This window comes from Budorcas taxicolor, chromosome 3 (genome assembly GCF_023091745.1).
Source record: "Budorcas taxicolor isolate Tak-1 chromosome 3, Takin1.1, whole genome shotgun sequence".
NCBI classification, from domain to species: domain Eukaryota; kingdom Metazoa; phylum Chordata; class Mammalia; order Artiodactyla; family Bovidae; genus Budorcas; species Budorcas taxicolor.
This window is the reverse complement of record NC_068912.1, coordinates 21,049,495-21,075,430: the sequence shown is the minus strand read 5'-3', so window position 1 is coordinate 21,075,430 and position 25,936 is coordinate 21,049,495. Positions and strand designations below refer to the sequence as shown.

The 25,936-nt window shown below is 47.4% G+C and overlaps 2 protein-coding genes across 2 annotated transcripts; both read right to left on the bottom strand.

The window, feature by feature from the left end:
* Positions 1-12,298: 12,298 nt before the first annotated feature.
* SF3B4 (splicing factor 3b subunit 4) lies at positions 12,299-16,176 on the bottom strand. The gene is made up of 6 exons (XM_052637349.1): positions 16,102-16,176; positions 15,506-15,634; positions 14,730-15,272; positions 14,204-14,410; positions 13,054-13,227; positions 12,299-12,858 (listed from the first exon to the last, which is right to left on the bottom strand). The coding sequence occupies exons 1-6, from the start codon at positions 16,133-16,135 to the stop codon at positions 12,671-12,673; spliced, it is 1,275 nt and encodes a 424-aa protein (XP_052493309.1). The 5' UTR covers positions 16,136-16,176; the 3' UTR covers positions 12,299-12,670.
* Positions 16,177-17,295: 1,119 nt separating this feature from the next.
* Positions 17,296-25,930, bottom strand: MTMR11 (myotubularin related protein 11). Its single transcript, XM_052637680.1, has 17 exons — positions 25,865-25,930; positions 25,432-25,522; positions 24,374-24,495; positions 23,809-23,869; positions 23,496-23,638; positions 22,948-23,026; positions 22,682-22,817; positions 22,345-22,432; positions 22,099-22,187; positions 21,889-22,013; positions 21,374-21,440; positions 21,059-21,129; positions 20,380-20,546; positions 19,945-20,118; positions 18,654-18,830; positions 17,933-18,226; positions 17,296-17,662 (listed from the first exon to the last, which is right to left on the bottom strand). Exons 1-17 carry the CDS (start codon positions 25,928-25,930, stop codon positions 17,516-17,518), a joined length of 2,097 nt encoding a protein of 698 aa, XP_052493640.1. The 3' UTR covers positions 17,296-17,515.
* Between the last annotated feature and the right edge of the window lie 6 nt (positions 25,931-25,936).

The window sequence follows — 25,936 nt, the reverse complement described above, 5'->3', positions numbered from 1 at the left end:
GGACCACGATGACCAGAACCAGTGACCCCTATGTCACCTTCTTTCCTTGTGGTTCAAGGCCCAAACCATCCCCCATTGGAGAGAGGGAACAGTGGAATCCCCTTTTCGCATGCAATTTGCTTGCCTCACCTTTCCTTCCCAGTTAGGCTCTCCCCCCAAACCCTGGCACAGGCAGATGGGCCCAGCAGGAGCCACTCTCGGTGTTTGTTTACACTCTCCACCCCTGAGAGGAACCGGAAGGGCACAGAGGGCCCCGGAGCCACAGCAGGACGTGATGGCTCAGCGGCCAGCTCCCCCAGGGCCAACAAGCCCAGGAGCTCAGGAGGGAGAGAAAGAAGACAAATTCTTCAAGCTGGTGAGAAAGTGGTGCTATTTTTAGCCCCCAAAGCAGCACAGGGTGGCTAAGCTTGTGGGAGGGAGACAGACTCAGAGACGTAGAGGTTAAAGGAGACAAGATTCAGGGTTACAGGGCTCTTTAAGGTCGGTTGGCTTCACCTGATGGGAAAACATGCCCAAGAGATTTTCTGCAGAGGATGAGGGGAGGCAGGAGACTCTGAGCAAAGGCTTCCTCTCAGGATAACTCAGTCAGCCCAAGATTGGTTCTGGGGTGGGAAGGTCCAGAACCCCTCACCTCCATCAAAGCCCCTGACTTTGGAAGCCACCTGGATTTCCCAACCCACCCTAGCCCAGGTGACAAGGTCGTTAAGAAGCAATCACTTATCAAAACATTCATGGTTGCGGGGGAGAGAGGTGCTGGAGCACCCCTCCCCACCACTGCTGGGTAACTGAGCCTCGATCCCAACCCCAGGACAGCCAAGGCTGCACCACTCCTGCCTACATACTACCCTACGGTCTGGAAGATGGAGTCTCCACAGTTCTGATGGGGAAAAGATCAAGGTGTCAGCTGAGAATGTCCAAGGAGGAATTCGGAGAGGCAGGGACCAGAATGCAAGGGGAGATCTTCACGAGCGCAGGCATAGAGACCGCCCCTGCCAGCATCCGCGGCGATCCTCCCTGTCCTGCCCTACTCTGGTATAAGAGCGGAGCCCCTAGAACTGACTGAACCCATTCTCCGAGCGCCTCCCCTCACCCTTGATTCTGCTGCTGGACTAGTGCCCATCAGCACTCAACACCCCTTCCCCCGACCCCTGCCTCCAGCCCCACCCCCAATCATACCCCCAAGCCTGGTTGTTCACCACTTCTATCTACCCAACATTTCCGTTCACCATTCCCTTTCTTCCCTCCTTCATCTGCCCTTCCTCCACCAACCCCCTCCCCCCACACACACCCCACAAACCCAACCGCTCCCCCCGACCCGCAACCCAAGTCCAGGTGCACAGACTGAGGCAGCATATATTCTCCCGCCCCAGCCAAGGTCATCTATCACGCGCGGCGAGGGGGGGAGGTGGAGGGGGGGTGCAAGATGAGTTGGGAATTGGAGTTTGAGGGAACCGTATTCCACCTTACAAGCCCCCACCCCCGTTAACATCTGAGGAGAGTAGTAAGAGCTTGGTTAAGGTAGAGAAAAACACCCCTCCTCCACACATTTATATATGTATAAATATATATATTTCCTTCTCTGATCAACACAGCAACCGCCATAAATGTCCATTCAAACCACCAGCAATCCCGTCACCCCTGATGAGGGACGGTCACCCTCCCCACAAGCAAAGCATCGGAGGATAAAATGGCTGCAAGACAAGGCGAGGATGCTTCTGCCCCGGGGCGGGGTGGAGCTGAGAAACTGAGAGAGGGGTCTCACCTGGGCTGAGTCCCCCAGATAAGGGAGTCCGGGTGAGGGCGGGGGTCCCGGCGGTGGGGCAGGCGGCAGCGGCGTCTGCTCTGGGTACCAAGGGAAGCAGCAATGCAGACCTGCGCCCCCACGGGCTCCGGCCCCGCCTCCGCCCTCCCCCCGCCCTCCCCCGCCCCCCCGCACCAGTGAGCATCGGGAGAGACCATTGTTGGGGGGTGGGGGGTGGAAGAAAAAAGAGGATGGGGAGGGACTCGGGGCTGGGGAGAGGCGGTGAGGGAGCTGGAGGGGCTGTCACAGGGGCAGCTGGAGATGACACCAGCCCCTCCTAGTTAAAGACTAAAGGATCTAAGGAAAGTAATACTGATGTCAAGAAGGCAAGTGGGAAGACAGAAAGGGAGAGAGTGAACGAGGCAGCCCCTTCCTCAGAGCCTCAGTCCCAGAATGGCAAGACCCACAAATGTTAGGGACTCGCTCTGCCTTCAAATCGCCTCCCTTTCCCTTCCTCACTGTTCCCAGCCAAACTCCCAAATCTGGACTGCTCACACTCCAAGTTTACCTGGCTGTTTCACAGGAAGCAAGAATAACAAAATGTGGTTTTTATCCTAAACTGCCAGAGAAGGAAACTCCTGGATCCTTGTTATCTCTTTCCAGACATAGTCCAGACTATTTATTTCCAATCAGACCTCCTTGTCCTCCGTTCTGCTGGTGACAGCAGAGGTTGGAGAAGCTGCAGGGGTTTGACGGGCATGACCAATTGGGCACCTCCCCTGCCAATTATTTCCTTCTTGCTGTTGTTTAGTCCCTAAGTCATATCCTACTGTTTTTCTACCCCATAGACTAACTAGCCAGGCTCCTCTGTCCATGGGATTTCCCAGGCAAGACTGGAGTGGGTTGCCATTTCCTTTTCCAGAAGATCTTCCTGACCCCAGGGATCAACACTCATCTCCTGTCCTTCATTGGCAGATGGATTCTTTACCACTGAGCCACCAGGGAAGCCCTAGGTATTTGTTACAAAAAACAACAACAACAACAACAACAACAATCTCCCGCAGTACTCTTCCCCACTTTCTCTTACCACACACACACACACACACACACACACACACACACACTTCTGCTTCCAGGGCAAGAACAAAGTGAACTGGTTTCACTTCTTTCCTTTATCTTTCCTTTGCCTCAGTATCAGTAACCTGGGCTTAGAGATCCAAGACATACCACTTGGTGAACATATTTGCTTCAGAGATGAGGGAAGCAAGGTACTTTGGAGATGCTCATACTGAATGTAAGTCTACCTATTCGAGGTAAGGACTGGGGTTATTTGGACAGAGCACTGACCAGGGTTCTCACTTTCAATAAGCTGTGGGCCCTTGGTCAAGTTCTCTGTCTTTCTGAACCCCAGTTTTCTCATCTGGAAAATGAGGGGCTTAGAGTAGATGCTGCATTGATCTCATATTTAATAATGTGTGATTCTGTTCTGTTAAGCACAGAGGTTTCAAAATGTTGGGATACGTTACATGGAGAGGGCTGGCAGCTGGGTGTCCCCAACCTCACAGGTTGCATTTGTGGTACTGAATTTATCACTGACAAAGATATGGGTCTCTGGAGTTTCACAGAGCTACATCTTGGAATATTGTTTTGTGCCAACAAGGTTTACAATTTACTAAAACAGAAAGCCATAATACATAAGTGTTAGGTTACAGAGAAAAATTTAACTGTCACTCATACTGAAGGAAAACTGATGTCTGCATGTCCAGCACATTCTCTCCCTTTAAACCAAGTCAACAATAATGTCAACATATAAATGCACATTGATATAACCAAAGAGAAGTTGTGTCTTTAATGGCATCTGGCCATCCCCAGCAAGGAGTCGTGCCAATGGGTTCAGAAAACTCTTCTTGGCTACGATTCTCCACCCCCCATCTCTACGCTGTGGGCAGCCTTGCCAATGCTCCTGGACTACTCTAACTCTGCTGGTTGAAGCACTCTTTCCAGGATGGCTCTTGGAAAGGCTGTGCCCACATGGGCCTGAGGGACTCTCCCGTTACTAGCATTCACTGCTGACTTCTCTTCAGGTTGGCATATTCTTCATTTAAATATGTAAATATTTTCAATTAGGTTATAACCAAGTTCTGCTGGCAGGGAGCCATGTCTTCTCTTTAAGGTGACTTTGCATACTCTACTTAGCCATTACCTATCCATTTCTAAAATAGAAATCTTGTACTCTTAGAGGGAAACGGTGGATATATTTTTCAAGTTCTGAGGAAAGATTTTATCATTTCTCCCTAGAACCAAGGACCCATGCACCTCACCAGCTACTCCTTCATGGGCCCCTTTTCTGGGTCCACTAAGTTTCCTAGGGGCTCAGTTCAGGGCCCTTCTCTGCTTGCACCTACTCTCTTTGTGATCACCTCAAGTAGATCCTTGACCTTAATGCTGTCTCTATGATATCAATTCCCACATTTCTATCTCCAAAGGTCCAGACCTTTCCACCAAGCCCAAACACAAAATCATCATCTGTCAATTCAACATCTCTCAATTCAACCATATGAATATCTAATAAGTATCTCAAACTTAACAGATCCTTAAACAAACTTCTGAACGAGTTCTTTCCTGTCTCTTCACCAAGGTGTTCAGGCCAAAAATCTTAGTTATGCTTGTTTCCTTTCTTTCTCTTATCCCTACATCAGCAAGTCTTGTTGGCCCTACCTTTAAAATATAGTCTGTGTTTACCACTTCTCCACCCCTGCCCCCTAGTCTAAGCCACCATCATCTCTTACCTAAAACTACTGCAACAGCCTCCTAACTGGCTCCCCTACTTCCAATCTTGCTTATTTAAAACCCATTATTCTCAGCAGTTAGGGTGATCCTTTAAAAACAAGTCAAATCTGATCCAACAAATACTCTCCCAAGAGAAATGAGTGCATATGTCCTACAAAAAAGACAGTACAAGATTTTCCACAGCAGCTCTATCCGTAATAGTCAAAAACTTCAAATGTCTGTCAGCCAAAGAATGGTTAAACTTGTATAAACCAATTGTGGTATATTCATATAGCAAATGTGTGACATGCTCAGCTGCGTCAATCATGTCCGACTCTTTGTGACCTCATGGACTGCAGCCCGCCAGGCTCCTGTCTCCATGGGATTCTCCAGGTGAGAGTACTGAAGTGGGTTGCCATGCCCTCTTCCAGGAAATCTTCCCAACCAGGGATCAAACCCATGTCTCCTGCATTGCAGGTGGATTCTTTACCGCTGAACCATTGGGGAAGCCCCCTAGAGGGAATACTATTTTAAAAGACTGAACTACTGTATTTGTTGTTGTCAGTTGCTCAGTCATGTCTGACTCTTTGGGACCCCATGGGTATATAGCTGCATAAAAAGATCTCACAAACAAAATACTAAGCAAAGAAGCCAGACACCCCCCCCTCAAAAAAAAAGAGTACACACCTATGATTCCATTTACATAAAAAGAAAAAGCAAATTAAACAGTGAGAGAAAATAGTGGTCACATGGTGGGAATGTGCTACATTTTAATCTAAATGGCAGTGAAAAGGGTACATGCATATGTAAAAATCCTTAAGAAATACTTAACAGAAATACTTAAATAATTTGTTTTGTTTGTTTATGGATCTGTGTAACTCAGACAGTAAAGAATCTGCCTGCAATGCAAGAGACCTGAAGTTCGATCCCTGGGTGGAGAAGATGCTCTGGAGAAGGGAATGGCAACCCACTCCAGTATTCACAACTGAGCAACCAACACTACTACTGCCAAGGATTCCTTAAGTAAAAATATTGAAGATCTGTGTGTCTTTTTTAATGTTTATCTGATTTATTTATTTAGCTGTGCCAAGTCTTATTTGCGGCATGCAGGATCTTAGATCTTCTTTGCAGCATGCAGGATCTTTAGTTGTGGCATGTGAACTTTTAGTTGCGGCATGTGGGATCTAGTTCCTGACCTGGGATTGAACCTCGGGCCCCCTGCATTGGGAGTATGGAGTCTAAGCTACTGGGCTACCAGGGAAGTCTTTTACTCTAGACTTGTTCCTACCCCTCAGACCGCTCTTCCCCACAAATGGCTTATATTAGGAGTGGGAAATAAGACTGTGGAGCAGGAGGTGATAAATGGGTGTACAGTAATGATGGCTGACATTGTTAGAGCAGTTACTTGACTTGGGCACTTTTCTGACCACTTTACGACAATTAACTCACCCCACCTCCCCATTAACCTATGAAGTGATCACCATTTACAGATGACATTTACAGGCACTGATTGGTTAAGTAGTAACTTGATTAATCACATAACTCAGAAACGGCAAAACTAGGATTTGAACAAAGGCAGTAGAGATGCAGAGTTCTTAATCTTTAAAAATGTATCCATCTTAGGTGTATAGTTCCATGTGTTTTAACAAATGTATATTTCCCTGTAAGCATCCTTCTGATCAAGATAAAGAACATTGCCCCTAAAATTTCCATTGTGCCATTCTGAAATTAATGTCCCCATCCTTTGCAACCACTGATCTCCTTTCTGTCACCATAGATTAGACTTGTCTATTCTAGAGCTTCATATAAGTAGGTCCATACAGTATATAGGTCTCTAGCTTCATAGCTCTGGGTTTCAGAGCTTTCCAAGGTTTTAAATCACGGCTTTATACTACTTTCTGGTGTAACTTCTTTCACCACTTATCCATCAAATTGGCTCTTCTTCAGGACTTCCCTGGTGGTCCGGTGGCTAAGACTCTGCACTGCCACTGCAGGGGCCATGAATTTATCCTTGGTTGGGAACTAAAGATCCTTCATGCCAAGCACGTAGCATGTCAAAAAAATATTTTTGAATATTGACTACTCCTCAACATCAGGCACCCACCTATATCCTATCACTACTTTTTATCTACTCCACTTCATGCACGTGAGATTGTCAGGATGGGGAGCATAAAGAGGGATATAAGAGGGTCAATAACAGCCTCTCTAAGATACCATAAGTGGCTTCCCTTGTGGCTCAGATGGTAAAGCATCTGCCTACAATGTGAGAGACCGGGGTTTGATCCCTGGGTTGGGAAGATCTCTTGGAGAAGGAAATGGCAACCCACTCCAGTATTCTTGCCTGGAAAATCCCATGGACAGAGGAGCCCAATAGGCTACAGTCTATGGGGTCGCAAAGAAAATACCATAAAGTTCTAATGAGAGACGTTAACAAGTGAAGCATCAAAATTCCTATCCTCGAAAAGCTTTTAATCCAATTAGAGAAGGGATAGCTTATATAGAAAGCCAATAAGTCACAAGGCAAAACATTCATTCATTCAACATGTATTTATTCAGTAAATACAATCATATAACATGACTATGCAGTTGGCTACGGAGTTCAGTTCAGTTCAGTCGCTCAGTCATATCCGATTCTTTGTGACCCCATGAACCGCAGCATGCCAGGCCTCCCTGTCCAAAACCAACTCCCAGAGTCCACCCAAACCCATGTCCATTGAGTCAGTGATGCCACCCAACCATCTCATCCTCTGTCGTCCCCTTCTCCTCCTGCCCTCAAACTTTCCCAGCATCAGGATCTTTTCAAGTGAGTCAGCTCTTCACATCAGGTGGCTAAAGAATTGGAGTTTCAGCTTCAACATCAGTCCCTCCAATGAACACCCAGGACTGATCTCTTTTAGGGTGGACTGGTTGGATCTCCTTGCAGTCCAAGGGACTCTCAAGAGTCTTCTCCAACACCACAGTTCAAAAGCATCAATTCTTCTGCACTCAGCTTTCTTTATAGTCCAACTCTCACATCCATTACTTGACCACTGGAAAAACCATAGCCTTGACTAGACGGACCTTGTTGACAAAGTAATGTCTCTGTTTTTTAATATGCTATCTAGGTTGGTCATAACTTTCCTTCCAAGGAGTAAGTGTCTTTTAATTTCATGGCTGCAATCACCATCTGAAGTGATTTGGGGCCCAGAAAAATAAAGTCAGCCACTGTTTCCACTGTTTCCCCATCTATTTGCCATGAAGTGATGGGACCGGATGCCACGATCTTAGTTTTCTGAATGTTGAGTTTTAAGCCAACTTTTTCACTCTCTTCTTTCACTTTCATCAAGAGGTTCTTTAGTTCTTCTTCACTTTCTGCCATGAGGGTGGTGTCATCTGGGTGTCTGAGGTTATTGATATTTCTCCCAGCAATCTTGATTCCAGCTTGTACTTCCTCCAGCCCAGCGTTTCTCATGATGTACTCTGCATGTAAGTTAAATAAGCAGGGTGCCAATATATAACCTTGATGTCCTCCTTTTCCTATTTGGAACCAGTCTGTTGTTCCATGTCCAGTTCGAACTATTGCTTCCTGACCTGTATACACACAGATCTTATTTCAATTACTACATCTACCGCTTCTTAGCATGTGACCTTGGTCAAGGAAATTAATGTCAGCTTCCCCATCTTAAAAAAGATGGTGTAAAAGCAAAATCTAAAAGCAAAATGTAAAAGCAAAATCTAAAATCATAAAAGTAAAATCTACCTAAGGCATCGTTTTAAGGATTGAGATAATGCATATAAAACAGTTCAGTACCTGGCATACAGTACAAGTTCAGTAAATGTTAGCTATTATTGTTCTTACAATTGGAACTTCCCCAGTGGCTCAGTCAGTAAAGAATCTGCCTGCAATGCTGGAGACTAGAGTTCAATCCCTGGATCAGGAAGATCCCCTGGAGAAGGAAATGCTAACCCACTTTAGTATTCCTGCTTTGGGAATCTTATGGAAATCCCATGGCAGGCTATGGTCCATGGGAACACAAGAGTTCATGACTTAACAACTAAACCACCACCACCACCATTTTTACAATTATTATGTGTATTAGACAGCTTTCAACACTCTCAAGGGATACAGATTAATAGAAAGAAAATCAAGGATTCTTAAGGGATTCAGTTTAGTGCAGGGATACTTAGATTGGGATACATGAAACTTCTGGAATTTTTGCTTCAGGATATTGGGTAAATATGCATGCATGCATTTTTTCCTTGGGTAGGGTCCATAGTTTTGTCATATTCTCAAAGGACTGTCCCATGGCCTACAAACATTAAGGACCCATTGTCTAGAGCCTGCATTGTCAATGGCAGTAGTATTGCCCCCCTCCCAAGAAGTCAAAAATTGGTACAGGGATGAGAATCTTAGATGTTACGTTTATGTCCTTCCAAAGGGCCATAGTACATATACAGATACAACAGCATATCGGTGATATTAAAATTTCATGCTTGGGGGAGGGCGATTACAAATGTCAGAAGATGCACAAAAACTAAAAAACAAACAGATGTGTGAACTGAAGTAGCAAGGCGTACTCTTTTCAGAGAACTGCTAAGCAAAAATGGCAACCCACTCCAGTGTTCTTGCCTGGAGAATCTCAGGGACGGGGGAGCCTGGTGGGCTGCTGTCTATGGGGTCGCACAGAGTAGGACACGACTGAAGCAACTTAGCAGCAGTAGCAGCAGAGTCTGAAATGGAGAAGGCAATGGCACCCCACTCCAGTACTCTTGCCTGGAAAATCCCATGGATGGAGGAGCCTGGTAGGCTGCAGTCCATGGGGTCGCTAAGAGTCAGACATGACTGAGCGACTTCACTTTCACTTTTCACTTTCATGCACTGGAGAAGGAAATGGCAACCAACTCCCGTGTTCTTGCCTGGAGAATCCCAGGGATGGGTGAGCCTGGTGGGCTGCTGTCTATGGGGTCGCACAGAGTTGGACACGACTGAAGCGACTTAGCAGCAGCAGCAGAGTCTGAAAGAACCAGAGGGTGGAGAGATAAAGGAGAGTTTAGGGGAGTCAAACTTAATAACTAGAGGAGGCACTCGGGAATCACTCAATGAATAAAAGCTCAGAGATTCTGAGAATAAATGCCTGAGAAAACAGTGGTTTGAATAAAGACAGTAGGGAATTCAGCAAAGGCACTAATTTACTCTATGACAGTGTGCATTCATCACCATGATATCAGAAAACAGCCAGAAATGCCTCATAGGAGGAGTTCCCTGGTGTCCTAGTGGTTAGGATTACAGGCTTTCACTGCCACAGCCCAGGTTCAATCTCCAATCAAGGAAGTGAGATCTCAGAAGAATCCATTCATTTGATAGATAACCTGAAGGCAGAAAGCACACAGAGACTGAGACAAAGCTTCCCAACACCTGGGGATGCTCCAGTGTTGGCCTTGGCGTGTGGGGCCAGGATCCAGCTGCTGGCTATGCCAGGTTCCAAGCGTTTCTGGGACCTCAGTTTATGACCACATATAGCAGAACTCTGCTTGAAATTAAGGTGGTCAGTTCGTCCCCTTGTGACTCAGAAGCCTGGTATCCAGTCACACTGTGAAATACCGCGTCTAATCTTCCCCCAAGTTTTTAGTTTGGCCAATGTAAGCGCTGCATGCAGGCTCTTAGTTCCGCGAGCAAGGATGAAACCTGTACATCCTGCAGTGGAAGCACAGAATCTTAACCACTGGATCGCCAGAGAAGTCCCTCCCCCAAGCTTTAGGCATATGTAATCAGACATCCACTAGATGACTCAACCTGCACACCTTCCAACACACTACAAAGTCAACATGCCCAAAATTGTGCTTATCATCTTTATCCTGCTTCCCCAAGTTCTTCCTGCTGCATACTCTCATCTTTGATTCCACTCTTCCTTTCATTCACTGTATCCAATCTAATTCCAAGTCCTAACTTGCCTTTTAAGTATCTCCCCACTGGAGGCTTCCCAGTGGTCAAGTGGCAGAGTCCACCTGCCAATGCAGGAGACACAGGAGATGCTGGTTCGATCCCTGGGTTGGGAAGATCCCCTGGAGGAGGAAATGACAACCCACTCCAGTATTCTTGCCTGGGAAATCCCATGGACAGAGGAACCTATAATTCTTAAGCCAATAGTCTAAAGCCTGAAGCATCCTATCTGTGTGCTGTTTGAAATGGTTCTCTGTGCCACAATGTGAGAAGGGCTGAGAACTAATCTTTGGGCACTCCCTGACTGGTTCTGACCTCATCCTGCCTCCAGCACTGAACAGCTTTAGCTTTAGCACATTACAGACTATGCTACTTATCAGTCTTTTACTTCTGCTCAGAAGCATCCCACAGATCTGGAATGAGTTTCCCTTCATCTTAGTCTGAGAAGCTTCTAACCTTCAAGATCATTCAACTATCATTTTCCCAGAAAGTTTTCTTGGACTTTCAAGCCAGGTTGGATACCCTTCCTTACGCTCTCAAAATGTTTTGTTTCATAATAATCTCTTATGTATCAGTCTACTGCCCTGGTGGCTCAGACGGTAGAGACTGCCTGCGATGTGGGAGACCCAGGTTTGATCCCTGGATTGGGAAGATGCCCTGGAGAAGGAAATGGCAACCCACTCCAGTGTTCTTGCCTGGAGAATTCCATGGTCCGAGAAGCCTCGTGGGCTATGATCCATGGGGACACAAAGAGTCAGACACAACTGAGCAACTAACACTTTCACACACCCCTGGTAATGATCAGACAGTGGAAATGCCCTGCTCATCTTTGTATCTTCAGTGGCCACCAGCAGAGTCGTGTGTACGACATTACCTGAATGAGAATGACGCAAAAGAACAAGAGGGCCAGGCTTACCTTTTCTTGCCTGGAGTTTAAGAAAGTTCGTGGTTACATAAGCCATAAAGAGCTTTGGAGAAGAGGATGATATAACAGGATTAAATGTGGCAAAGGGAAGAATAGGCCATTGGATTTGATCTAGTTACTTAAAGTCTGAGCACAGATTTAAATATGATGGAAATCAGGTTTGGAAGGCCTGAGGAGAAAAGAAATAGGAATAAGATACAAACCCCTTACCCAAGATATTTGGCAGTATAAAGAACAAAAGAAAATGAAGGATTACTGAGTTCCTACAGTCCCACTGCAATTACTTTGCTACCATTTAAGATACATGGTTCCACAATAACATAGTATGCTTGAGAAATCCAGTTTCCCTCCATATTCCTTCCCTTCCCCCAGTCGGTATCAATTTCCATTAGTTTATGGTTTATCCTTCCTTTTTCTGGCCGTGTAGCATGTGGGATCTTAGCCCTCCGACCAGGGATTGGATCTGTGGCCCTTGCAGTAGAAGCAGTCTTAACCTCTGGAGCTCCAGGGAAGCCCTATCCTTTCATTTTTAAAATAGAGACAAATGTACAACATACATTATGTGTCACCCTTTAGATAAAGCACGTTGTACACTCTGTTCTACATGCTACTTTCTTCACTTAATATAGCCTCGTGATCTCTTCAATCAGTGTGTAGAGTCTCCCTCATTCCTTTTTACTGCTGCTTAGTATCCTACTGTATAGATTTACCAGTTTATTCAACCAGTCCCCTACTGACTGATATGAGAGTTGTTTCCAATCTGTTATTACAAATAGTGCTGCAATGAATAGCTTTGTGCATGTTACTTCCTATTTTTGCCATCTTAGTTCTAGGAACTTTACTTCTATTCTAACTTAATACTCACAATAACTATGCCATAGATACTGGGTCTTCATCTTATGTATAACTTTGATGTAATGAATCAAGTGCTGCAGTACACAGCAGTCCAGCATTTGCAATAGCACATTATAGAGTAAGTCTTTAAAACTTGGAATAAACACCCTCACTCCTGCCTTACCGTTCTTCTCCCAATATACGGACATCTCTTCTCAGAGAAAAAGAAGTTATTCTGTCAAGTTAAGCACCACAAACGATAAACAAGGAGTTTAGTTTAATTTTCTCTGGGTATTTGTAAAACACTTAGGGCCAACATAGGAAAAAATAAAATACAGCCTCCTGTGAAAAAATTACACTTACAAAAGAAAGGCCTGAGAGGGATTAGCGCCTTAGCCCCTCGGAGCTATAGCAACTCTGACTGGTCCAAGGAAGTGAATAGATATTGGGAGGCTACAACAGGAGGAAAAACAATGAGAAATCACTGAGGGAGAGGGCCTCGAAGTGGGCCTCGAGGGGGCACTGGAGGTCGGGGAGTGGGTCTGGGTGGAGGGAGGGGCCCCCGCTGGTAGCCATAGGGTGGAGGTCGTGGAGGGCCAGTGTATCCATGAGGAGGCATCAGTGGAGGAGGTCCACGCATACCATGCGGAGGCATAGGACCTGGGTGACCTGCAGGTAAAAAAGGAAAACTAAGTAAAAACAAGGAATAGGAGACAGTTCATATTGAGACAATGTAAGGAGAGGATACACTGGGAGATAGTGAAAAGAAAGAGAAGAAAAGAAAGTGCAGGGGATAAGAGGTGTGACAAAACAAGCTGCAAGAACAATATGTGAGGATGAGGGAGGTGGCTAAAGACTACTCACCCATAGGAGAGCCAAACGGAGGCCCTCGGGGGGGCATGCCCATTGGGGGAGGTCCAGGATGAGGCATTCCAGGTGGTGGTCGGGGTGGTGGCTGCCCCCCAGAGCCAGGCGGCCCAGCGTGGGGGTGCCCTAAGCCATGAGGGCCATGGTGGGCCAGCTGCATCTGAGACATCCCTATGAGAACAAAACAAGACACAGTGAGAAATGAGACAAAAGGAAGTTAGAAGACAGGAGGGCAAAGAAAACAAGACAGAGAAGAAAATGAAGAAAGTGACATCAGATAGAATACAGAAATTAAAGCTGGTAAAAAGTGCCCTTATCTTTGACTCCATCCCAAGAGAATAAATCAACCAACTACCCTACAGCTCCCCAGTCCCTGAAGCCCATTTGCTCCTTCCATGATTTAGGCATTGTAACAGTGCTACAGAATGGCGTGATTATTCTACTGAACAGAATCTGGGAAGATAACAGAGACACTCACAGCAAAGATCTAATTCTAAAGGATGAACAGGAATTTTTCAGGTGGACAACAGAGTGGGAAAAGAACATTCCAGGCAGGAAAAAATCAGCAGGTGCAAAGCATGGATGTGATCAACAGCACAGTTTGTTAAAGGAAACCCAGTAGAACAGCTTGCAGTCATGGGAGTAACGGGCAGGAGCCAGATTGTGCAAAGCCTAGAATGCTACGATAGCGAGTCTGGGTTTCACTCTGTAAGTAAAAGGGAACAACCAGAAGAATTTTGAGCAAAGGGGTGTGAATATCTGTATTTAAGAAAAATTACTCTGAGATAGTCAATCAAAGAGAGATAATTAGAATCAAAGTGTCAGTTAGGGTATTACTAAAATAAATTAGATGTGAAATAATGAGGATAGGAGAGCCTGGGCTTCCCAGGTGGCGCTAGTGGTAAAGAACCAATGCAGACAGACTGTTGTTCTCTTTGGTAAAACTTAAACAAGAAATGAAGACAGCATGATGGTTGTTAAAACAAATGGTCGAGTATCTTGCATTTTTTTCCTAAAAGAATGTCTGAAAGAAAGGAGAGCTTGGGCACTATCTATTATTGTTAAAGGACAAAGAACAGCAGCATTAAATACTGACAGAGCTCCTCTATCAAGCTCATCCCTCTCCTTCCCAGCAAAGAACACCCACCTGGATGGGGCATCCCACCCGGTGGGAATGGGTGAGGATGTGAGTGTCCGTGTCCAGGATGTCCAGCCCCTGGGGTTCCCGCTGATGGGGGACCATGTCCTCCAGCCCCAGGAGGCATAGGTGGTGGTGGCATGGCTGGGGGTATCCCAGGAGGAAGGGCTCCAGGAGGTGGCACTGGAGGTGGGAAGGAGCCAGGAGGAGGCATGCCTATAGAGAAAATGGAAAAACAGTTAATGATAGTGAGCAGAGAGTGCCTTTAGAGAGCCTGTTCCACCCTGGCCTCTCCAGGCAGAATGAGCTCTTTTCCCCTCCTCCCAGCTCTCTGAAGTCAGCAGCAACATTAAGTGACTCGAACAACAACCTTCTGGAGAAAACTCAACAACTTTCTTCCCACCACAATCATCATCCCTCAACCCCTTTCTCATCACCTAATGACTCAATGTCCTCTCCTTGCCAGGTTATTTTTCCTTCTTCCTGGCCCCACCCTTCCCAACCCAAGACAAACATTTTTTATCAAAAGCTTTACCTGGTGGAGGAAGCCCAGATCCCAATGATGATACCACAGGATTGGGAGCAGATGGTGGAGGGGGTGCATCTGCAAATAGCTGATGAGGGCGGTCAGCCTGGGAGAGTGGGTTCTGTGCTGCCAGAAGTCTTTCAGCGGCTGAGCCATGGCGCTCACCCTTGGAGTCCTTCTTGAATGCGTAGGACACAGTGATTGGGCGGTTACAGAGGTACTGCCCATTCATGGCCTCAATCGCTGCATCCGAAGCATCAAATGAAGCAAAATTAATAAAGGCATAACCTTTGGAGTTGCCTGTGTCAGGGTCCCGCATAATCTTGGGGGTTTGTAAGATGACCCCAAAGGCGCTAAAAGTATCATAAAGCAACTTCTCATCAATCTCCGGGTCCAGGTTCCCAATAAAAATGTTGGCCCCCACATCCAGGTTTTTGTTGTGAGCTGATGCCTTGTTCACCCGTATTGGCTTCCCATAGAGTTTGATCATGTTCATGATCTTAATGGCATAGTCAGCATCTTCCTCACTCAAGAATTCCACAAAGCCATAGCCTGGGGAAGTGGAAAAGAAGAGGTTAGCAACTGAAGTGATTTAAAAACGAGTTTATAACTCATTTGTCTTCTAAAGCACAAAGGATAAGAAATAATAATTCCAACTTCAATTGAGAATGGTTCCAGAAACAAAATCTTTAGTTTGCTCACTCCAAAACGCTTAATATCACTGGAGACCTCCAGGAGCAATCTGTCCCCTCCATACGTAACTGTACTTTTTGCCGTGTACTCACCTTGGTGCTGACCAGTGACTCTATCTTTTGGCATGTGCGTGTTCACTACTGGTCCTGCCTGGAGAAATAGTTCCCACAGCAGTGGTTCGCTAACCTTCTCATCGAGGCCCCCCACATACACAGTGGCATCTGGAAGACAGGATTAAGAGGTGAGGACAGAGATGAGGGGAAATAGGGAGGTAACGGGAACATGAAGATGGAACCCAGGCGGAGGAAGTGGGGGTGGAGATGGGGTAGAAAAGCGAAAAAACAAAAAGATGTTAGATTAAGCTTTTAGAAGCTCCTCCTTTCCAGAAAATAGACAATCTTATGTCTAATTGAGAGTGACGGTGCAAGTTCACTCTGTAACTTTTCTTTTTCTTCTTCTTCTTCTATTTTTTTTTTTTTTTTTTTTTGAGTGGGAAGGCAGCAGAGGATTGGACACAGCATCACAACTACAGGCCTCAAGTCTGTCCATCCCGTCCCCATAAGGCATCGGAACCAGTCTCGCGCCCTTCGGAAAGGCAAAATCTCCCGCCCCAGCGGAAACACTGCTGGGCCTAGTCGAGGTCCCTCAAACCCCCAGAGCCCATTCTGGGTTTGTCCCCTCCAGTCACCCTGGTTTCGCTCGGAGATCGGCCCGGCCGCCATGGCGAAAGCGCTCCCGCCGTCTCCAAGCAGCGATCCCGCCCCCTGACCTCAGTCACTACTTCCACTTCCGAGGCGAAGGCTGACGTGAGGTGGTGGGCGGGGCCGCGGCAGGGGAGGAGCCGGAAGCGGCCTCGGCCATCTTAGGAGACGCTGAGACTGGAAGCGGCTGAGGTAGTGGTGCGCTTCAGTCCACGCTCCCGTGCAGGAGTGCTACTATGAGCGGACGCGGCGGGGAACGTGAAAAGGAAACGTTCTGTCTCTTTTAAGGCAGTGTTAGAAGTTAAACGGTCACACTGCTCCCGAAAATGTCACTTCAGAAGCTGGGAGAACAAAACTTTAGTTTTCATGTGTTTTGTAGCCTTTTTTTTTTCCCCTTAGAAGGGTGTGCAGAGGAACCCCTCAACGCAAGGCGTGGGGACAACCGTCCATCCCAACCCGCAGTCCTTGAACAGACGCGTCCTCACAGCCCAGGCCTGAGCTTGAGGTATTTCCTTTTTCCTCAGGGAGGGAATTGTGGAATGTCTGAGCTCGCCTAGTCACTGCATAGGAGGGGAACCTGAGGTTCGGAGGTGGGGTGGTACCGAAGTTTACGGGGGTTTGATACTGAAGCCGAGAGGCCTCGGCCTCGACCTTCAGAGCACACCCTGAACTCCAGCAACCTCTGGGTGTGCCTTTGCCCTGTCTACACGGAAGAGAGGACCTTAAATTGTGAATCCTGCAGCGCCTCACGCAGCCCAGCCCCTTACTTCCTTAGCAGTAATATGGTCGGTACCGTCCCTTCGTGGGTCACATTCCTTTCCCTCCTCTCCCACCACTCCCTTACCTAAGGTTCCTTTAATCAGACACAAACAATGCCAGCGGCGTGTATAAATATTGTGCTTTAATGAACTCCATAAATAGAAATGTCACAATGAAAATATATAATTGGAAGAGATAGGGTGTCCCGTGTATATTCCACACCCATAGAAAACTATAAGGGAAGAAATAGAAATTGGAATTAAGCAGCAAGAGGAGGTGAGAAGGAGGTCTGTAGGCCATCTTGTTGGCACTGATAAACAGTATATCTGATTATCACAATTTACCAGCGAAATATCCGAAATTTCCATCCCAAAGACATGGAATTGCCCTGAAAAAGAGAGGCAGTCTTCTGGATTGTTGTTGTTTCCTAATTCTTTAAATGATAAGAACTGTTTAAACCAAACAAGGCAGGATAAGAGTTGGATAAGGTTAGCACCACTCATCCTCAATAGAAACTCAGGTCAGTGATCTTGTTTATGAAAGCTGAGGCAGCAAGACCAGATAAGAAAAACCAAAGGATCAGACAGAACTCTCCCTCACCCCAGGCCACCCTCTGCCCTGCCCATGAGAAGGCCAGCAATTTCAACAGGATTGGGAGAGAATGGTATTTGGGTTTCTTTTCTTGGAGTGATCCTCAGGAGATATTCGTGGTGTCCATTTCCTTAATAACTCTTGAAGATGGGATAGCTCCTCCTGGAGACCAGAGATTGTGGGAGCTGAGAGGCCCATCTGGGAAGAGGGTGAAGAGAGGCAGAGAGGATCCTTAATTCTCTTAGTTCCCTTTCCTCCTCCAGCTGTCCCCTAGGTTCCACTTGATATAAGCCAGAAGCAGTTTTCCCACACTCCCAAATCTATCCACTTTGATACCAATAGGAATGGTATCTAACTTCCCAGTCCCCCAAACCCTTGCCCTTCTGCCTCCCGGAAACATCTGGTTTCTCCTAGAATATCTGGTTCAGACCCCTTCTCCCACTCCCAATTTTTGCCTTCCCTTCTCACCTGGACCTCAGGCCTTCCCCTCAGGTAGCAGCGTCTCCAGAGCCTGATCTGGGGTCCCAGACATCCAGGCAGCAGCAGTCCCGGGGGTAAAGGGCAAGCTCCCCAGTGTGAGGGGAGCCCCCACTCCTGATCAGCCAGGCTTTCAGAAGAGATAGCAGGTCGAGGGAGCCAACGAGAAGAGACTGCCAGCAGGGAGGGACTGTCCCGCCAAGGACAGAGTTGATTCAGGGGTGTCAGGGCCCCTCTAGAGAAGAGCCACACGGAACTGGGGGGCCCAGGAACCATGAAGCTTGGCTAAGGAGGAACAGGAAATCAACTGGCAACCTAGAAACCTGATGACCCCCAGTTTCCCCAAACTGGGTCATGAAGGAATGTCCAGCTGTCACCCATTGCACACTGTACCAGTTATCAAACTACAAGCCTTCCCCTGAGAACACTTTATCTGCTCTCCTTATTAGACTTCAAACTAGGCCTCAGGACTGATTAAAGTTGATTTTAAGGAAACATAAAAATGTGTGCATGAGACAGGAAGACTAATAAGGATGAGGAGGACCAAAAAAGATGCCATTTGTGATTTGTAGGATTTCTGTCTTCCTGGGGACAGTTAGGACTATAAATGACACCAGAAGGGGAATGAGGAACTCAGACACTATCACTTCTCATCTAGTAGGATGAGCCTGTGAAAAAAATCAAAGGAATTTAGGAACTTCAGACACTTTACCTGCTGTCTAGGGAGCCAGGAATCTGGGCAGTGTTCTGGGTTATAGCCAGGATTACAGAATTGTAGTATTTGTTTATTGCTGTAGCGTAAATTCCAGTCCCAGACAGATAGTTGTGGGTTAATAGAGTTCCCAGCCCCTGGGAACCCAGGGGTATAGACTTGTGTATAGTTGTTGAACTAGACAGAGGAAACAAGAAGAGGAAGGTTAAACAAAAATATATAATCCTCCTCAGTTTAGAGATAAATCGTGAAACTCATCTTATTCTAAGAATCAGATGTAAGGCTTTCCTGGTGGCTCAGTGGTAAAGAATCCACCTGCCAGTGCAAGAGGCACAGGTTCAATCCCTGGTCCAGGAAGATCTCATCTACCTTGAAGCAACTAAGCCTGAGCACCATGACTGTTGAGCCTGTGATCTAGAGCTTGGGAGTCACAACTACTGTGAGCCCACACGCCACAACTACTGAAGCCTGCACACCCTAGAGCCCATTCACAACAAGAGAAGCCACCAAAATGAGAACTCCATGCACCACAACTGGAGAATATGCTGCAACTAATGTGCGAGTTGGACTGTGAAGAAAGCTGAGCACCGAAGAATTGATGCTTTTGAACTGTGGTGTTCGGGAAGACTCTTGAGAGTCCCTTGGACTGCAAGGAGATCCAACCAGTCCATTCTGAAGGAGATCAGCCCCGGGATTTCTTTGGAGGGAATGATGCTGAAGCTGAAACTCCAGTACTTTGGCCACCTTATGCGAAGAGTTGACTCATTGGAAAAGACTCTGATGCTGGGAGGGATTGGGGGCAGGAGGAGAAGGGGACAACAGAGGATGAGATGGCTGGATGGCATCACTGAGTCGATGGGCGTGAGTCTGAGTGAACTGCGGGAGTTGGTGATGGACAGGGAGGCCTGGCGTGCTGCGATTCATGGGGTCGCAAAGAGTCGGACATGACTGAGCGACTGAACTGAACTGAAAGAAGAGCCCACTCAGCAATGAGGACCCAGCACAGCCACACACAAAGAAAAGAATCAGATGTAGGGTGAAAGTCCAGTCCTGAAAGAAAGCACCAACCCCCTTCCCCTTTCCCACCCGAAGACCACTTTTCATATTCAAGAGTAAACTTCAGAGAGTAGTTCTTTTGTTGACTAAACAGCTTGTGGGATCCTAGTTCCCCGACCAGTAATTGAACCTGGGCCATGGCAGTGAATGCCCAGAATCCTCACCACTAGCCCACCAGGAAACTCCCAGAGAGTACTTAATGGGTAGGGGAAAGCCAAAAATGGAAGTCACTGACCTGTCCACTCTGCTTTCCACGCTCCCAGGGGGTGTCTCTCAAGAATGTAAGGGTGTCAGGAACTCTGACACTGTCATGAAGAGCAAGAAGGAAGAACTCAGAAAATTCAAACTCAGCTGGAAACTGCTGGAGGAGCTGCCAGACACAGTCAAGGAAGAGGAGAAACACTGGGGCCTGAGAAGAGGGAAATTAAGAGGTTGGAAGGGTGTGTGGGGACTTAAATGGGGAGGATGAGTGATGTGGGAATGGGGACACTAAGGAGGTCAGGGGGTGGAAATCAGTTGAGGTAGGGGGTTGGGGTCCCTCATCTGGATCTCCTTTCAAGCTCAGCCCAACCTCAGACCTAATTGGGACCTAATTCACCTCCAGTGGATTTTAGTATGTCATTTTCTCATCCCTGTACTTCTTAATAACACCCTCCCCAAACATTCTCACCTCTTCACTGGCCCCAGATCCCCCAAGTCGGGTCAGGAAAGGATGTCCAGCTGCCACCCACTCTCGTTGCACTAATGATTGGAAGCCAAGCAGTGTTCGGGCTTCAGGGGCTGAAAGCAGCTGGACGAGTGAAGAGAGGAGGCCATTGAAATCACGATCACCGCGCTCTGGGTGATAAAGAGGGATAAGGGACAAAGAAAGAAAGACCAAGAAACTAGGGCAGAAGAGAGTGAGAAAAGGAAACATGGCAGGAGGAAGAGGCACAGAGGGGGAAAGTTTTGGGTAGGTAGGATTGAGAGGGCACATAAAAGTGAAGAAAAAACAAAGACCTTGAGTGATTCACTTCATACACTCCACCAAGAAATACCCAGCTTCACATGTAGGAAGCAGAATCAAATGCCAAACCAGTTTTCCTCATTTTCCTTCCCCAGCCCCCAATCCAAGCCCCCATCCACTGATGGAAGGACAGGAACAGAAGGCTGAGAAGCCCTCTGTTAGGGACCACAAGCTTAATGGGGAGGCAGAAGTAGCCCTGAAACACGAGTAGTTCCTAGCAAAACGAGAGAGGATGCCAGCACTGGAAGGGGACGAGCAAACTCTAGACCTCCCTGAGCAGAATCCAGTCAGGTGAGTAAAGAAAAAAGGCAAGGAATGGAGTGGGTTGGCCCAAGAAACTCACCTTGAAGTACTACAGAGCGAACCCTGGATGTCACTAAGACTGAGATGTCACTGGCCTTTCGAAGACAAGACCTGGAGGGGTGGGCGAGGAAGAGAAGAGAACAATAGGCCTAGAGGAAGGGAGTGATGGGTCATGGGATACTATGGGGGCAGACTCCCAATTCCTGCCCGCGCACCCTGCACCCCCCCGCCGCCTTCTAAGGAGCAACAAATAATAGTCTTCTTGGGGAACCAAGGAGAAGAGTTAATGGAAGACTGAGGAGTCCAAGTTAACAGAAGTTTGAATTATAAATCATGCCAGAAAAAGATGGAGTACCTGGTGTAGTCCAACCATCGTGTTCCTTCCAGAGCTGAGAGCCATTTATCCTCAGCCACAGATGAATCTGAGAGAGTGCAGAGAAGTCAGGAGGGCCAAGAGATCAGGAGAACTGGGGATTCAGGGTCCAGAATTAAGGGGTAATAAGTTGGGTAGTTGTTGCTTATGGGGAAAGGAATGAGAAGTAACTATAAATGGCTATGAGGTTTCTACAATTAAGTTGTGATGGTTGTACAACATTGTAAATACAATGAAATGCATTGAATTGTGCACTCAAGATGGGTGAAGGGTGAATTTTATGGTACGTAAATTATATTTCAATAAAGCTGCCTTAAAAAACAAAAATGTTGGGATCAGGAAGACAGGAAATCAATGAGTCTGTGGGAAATGGGAGTTGAGTGGAAAACGAAGGATTATTGGGCTGAAGGAGTTCTCTTCCATATCAGGCAAAAGGGTAAAACCAGGTTAGGGTCAACAGACCTAGAGGTGGGGTGAGGGGTCAAAGTTTATCTCACCAGGCAGGCAGAGGGCCCTCAGCCTCAGGTGGGCAAGTTGGACATCTGCAAGACTAGGCAGCTCATCCATGGTGTCTACAAGGACAACGTCTGAATGCCCAGCCTGAAGCATGGACTCCACTGCTCTGGAGGGAAGGGAATCAAAAAGTAAGGGAAGGTGTCTGCCGCTCACATCTAACCCTTGATTCTGCTTATCAAACCTCCCCTCACCTGATATCCTCCTTGTTGGGGTCACTGGCTGTATAGAAGCCCCCACAACGAAGAAGATCACTGCCCCCAGGGTGATGCCAGGACAGGCGCTTCACATGGATGAGAGAAGGATCACTGAGGGAGAAAATCCTAGCCTCACCCTACCCTTGCCCCAACACTGACCTCAGGGATCCCCTCCCTTCACAGTGACCGCTAACCTCCCATGACCCTCTAATCCCCAAATATTACCATCATCCCCACACTGACCGGTCCACGGCCCTGATGGAAGTGGCCAAATGCTCTCCTGACCTCACTGTCCAGCGTTCGGTTAGGGACCCAGAAGTAACGAGGGAGGCTGTGAAATTGAGAGTTATGTCACAGCATGGCCCAGTGACCTCAATACAATGCAAACCTGTTATAAGGAAGTTGCTTAGGAGGGGATCTTTCTGAAGGATCTCAGGTTTAGAGATCTAGGGGATAATGGGGCTAGCTTTGTGGATGTCCTTGGAGTCTGGAGTTTGTGGGAAGTCCCAAGTTTTAGAAGATCAGAGTAGCATGAGAAGATTGATGGCGCAGCATGGGGTTGGGTGGACTGGGGCATCACCTGGTGGCTACGTCGAACCTCTCATTGACAGTGCTGACCCTCCAGCCCCTGGCTGCCTGCTTTTTCCGCTCAGTCTCCCAGTCTTCTATTGTCTCCAAGAGGGGAATAGGTGGTTTTCTGGAGTCAGAACTCTGGCCTAGGGCAGGAGGTCGGCCGGCACAAGAGGAGGAGGAAGAAGAACCAGAGACAGCTTAGCTCTTCTCTCTCCAGCCAGCTTCTGCTTTTCAGACTCTACCCTTTCTTTACCCCAGAGCACCCTCACTCACCAGCCTTGCTCAGGGTTATCCCTGCATACTGTTGGGCTGGACTGTTCTGAGCTCTGGCTTGGACAATGGCTGTGGTCACCTGTAGAAGAAACGACAGCCCATCCTTTGCCTCACACTAAAGTGAAAAGGAGGCAATAAGGCTCATATGTTGTTTCACCATCTCGGCCACTAATAGAGAAGAAAAGCGAAGACAGTCCCTAACAAAGGGAGCTTCCACTGGTTATGAGAACTGGAGTCAGGAGAACACATTTAGAACCACAAAATGACAGAATGGTGGTGCTGGGAGGAATCTTGGGAAGAATCTTGTCCAACCCTCCCTGTTTTTCAAAGGAAGACACTCGTCCACAGTTATACTCCTGATAATTGGCAATGCTGGGCTAGAACTCAAGCCTTCACTTTCACCATACTCTAATTTTAGTTTTTCCTAGAGGAGAGAAGCAGAGAGAATGATGAGAGGGATCTTGAGAGATGGGACTATTGGGGATTGCCAAGTAAAGGATCCTAAGATTCTAAGGGGAGGAGGGATTCTTGGGTTGGAGACCTCTTACCTGAAAGGCCTGAGGCTCTAGTCCTCCAGCCTCAAAACCGACTCTGAGTAGTCGAAAGTCTTGGCCGTGAATCAGAATCTCCTCAGGGATAAATTTAAGCAGGGACCCTGGACGGAGGAGCTGGACTCGGGACGGGCCATTCACTGAAGTCAAGAATTAAAGAGTGGTATAGCCATGGATCAGGGTCCCTCTAGGAGGAACTCTTCCAGCCCATCCCACTCCATCCACTCAGTCTGTCCTCCGAGAATAGAGGAAGGATGAGGAAGGGTTCCAGCACCCACAGTGAGCCCTTTCACCAAATCGCCACACTTACCAGCCTCTAATCGCCCAATGTTGGCCAGGGAAAAATCATACTCACTGCTCAGGGGAGTCTCCTAGAGGAAGCACATGACTGACGCTAAAGACATCTGAAGTCTCATTCATTGTCCTACCTTGACAGCCCTAACCTCCCTAGAGATGCTTCCCAATGACAATCCTTGATACTCTTAGAAGGCAGCCTTTTAAGCATAACTATCTCACTTCTCGGAGAAGGCACTGGCACCCCACTCCAGTACTCTTGTCTGGAAAATCCCATGGACGGAGGAGCCTGGTAGGCTGTAGTCCATGGGGTCGCAAAGAGTTGGGCATGACTGAGCAACTGCAGTTTCACTTTTCACTTTCATGCATTGGAGAAGGAAATGGCAAGCCACTCCAGTGTTCTTGCCTGGAGAATCCCAGGGACAGAGGAGCCTGGTAGGCTGCCGTCCCTGGGGTTGCACACAGTCAGACATGACTGAAGTGACTTAGCAGCCTCTCACTTCTATAATGTTTGTCTAAATCTTCTAGACTCCCTTTCCACTTGCCACTAGTCGTCCTTTCCACTGCCCTAACCTTCTCACCTGACTCCGCTGCCATCCACGGGGCTGGAAGGTGACCCTCAAGTTGCTGCAGATCAGGGTTCCAGGAATTTCAGGTTCCAGCCCCTTCCTCACCCCCGGGGCCCATGCTAGAATCTGCTCCCCTGCAGGGCAAGAAGGAAAGCCAGGTTATGACTGTTCACAGTGTTGCCCCCACTCGTATACACACACTCCTCTCAGACATTCTGTAGCAGAAACTAGTTGAGGCACTCCACTGTTAGCCCTTATGCAGCCTTTATTCTCTCCACTCACTCAACCTACCCATGTTTGTTCTCCTTCTCTTTCTTGCTTAACTGCACTCTGAAAATGATTGCCTTCTGGCTACTTGATGTTTACCCCTCCAAGACAACTTTCCCTAACACTCCTTTCCTCTGGGAGCATCCTTCTTTCCAGAAAGAATGTCATAGGACGATGACCTCGAGGACCACCAGAACCTGTTCTGGAGTGACCCAAAGCCAGCCCTAATGATTCCAGTGACTCTAAGAGAAGAATACAAGGCTACATCAACCCTGATCCTTATCTTCAGTTCCATTTTCCCACCCTAAAACTATAAGACCTCTTCCAACTTCCCAGGAAGGGGAAGGGCACAGTCTTGAAAGCGTTAGCTTGCTGCGGCCCCCTTTGCCTGGCAAAGTAATAAAGCTACTCTTTTCTACTCCTTTAAAGCTCTGTCTCCTTTAAAGCTCTTTCTATTCAGCATAGGTGAACAGAGGCCAGTTTTTCGGCAACAGACAGGAGAATCTTAAGAGGAAAGACTAAGATTCCTCCCTAACCCCACAAGAGTGAAAACTTAGGAGGAGAGATTTTAGGCCCTCAAATATTTTTGAATAAGTAAATGAGAGGAGTAACAGGGTCAAGAAAACAGAGGGACCATCAAGCTCCAACCAGCCCTAGGCAGAGAACAGAGCAAATCTCAGGTAAAAGCACTTTGAACCAGAAGAGGAATACAGAGGTATCTTTAGTGAGGTTTGAAACAGGGTTTGAGGAGGGTGAAATTTGGAACAGTCTGGAAATCAGAAGTATTGGGAAGGCATTATTACCTGGGAGGCCTCCAGAGGCCAGGCAGCTGCCCAGCTGACGACTCCTGGGCTCTGGCATCCCAGTCCCCTGGACAGACTTCGGTCCAGAGAGCTGTGAAGGGTGTAGGGTTAATCCCCAAGCTTCTCTGGTGCTGGAGTCTGGGGTTACTTCAGCAGCCACCTTTGGAGGCCTACACTCAGACTCTCAGGAGAAACTGAGATCAGTGGCTGTGAAGAGCTCAGGACAGGCGTTGGCAGATAGTTAAGGGAGGGGCTGGTTAATGGATAATGAGACAATGAACTTGAGACTGCAAAAAAGACCAAGCACTGTCAACCAGAGGCTGATATGAGAAATACCCTCCGCCTCCTCTGGATTCTTCTCTTTCTCCACATCATCCCCATTCGCACCCTCTAGATGACAAACCCCTCCCCCAAGCCCTTTTCCTCTGCTTACCCCCATCTCTGGCTCTTCCTTCTGGGGGGCGATGTTGAAACTCTGGCCCCGGCCCCCCCACCACATTTCTCT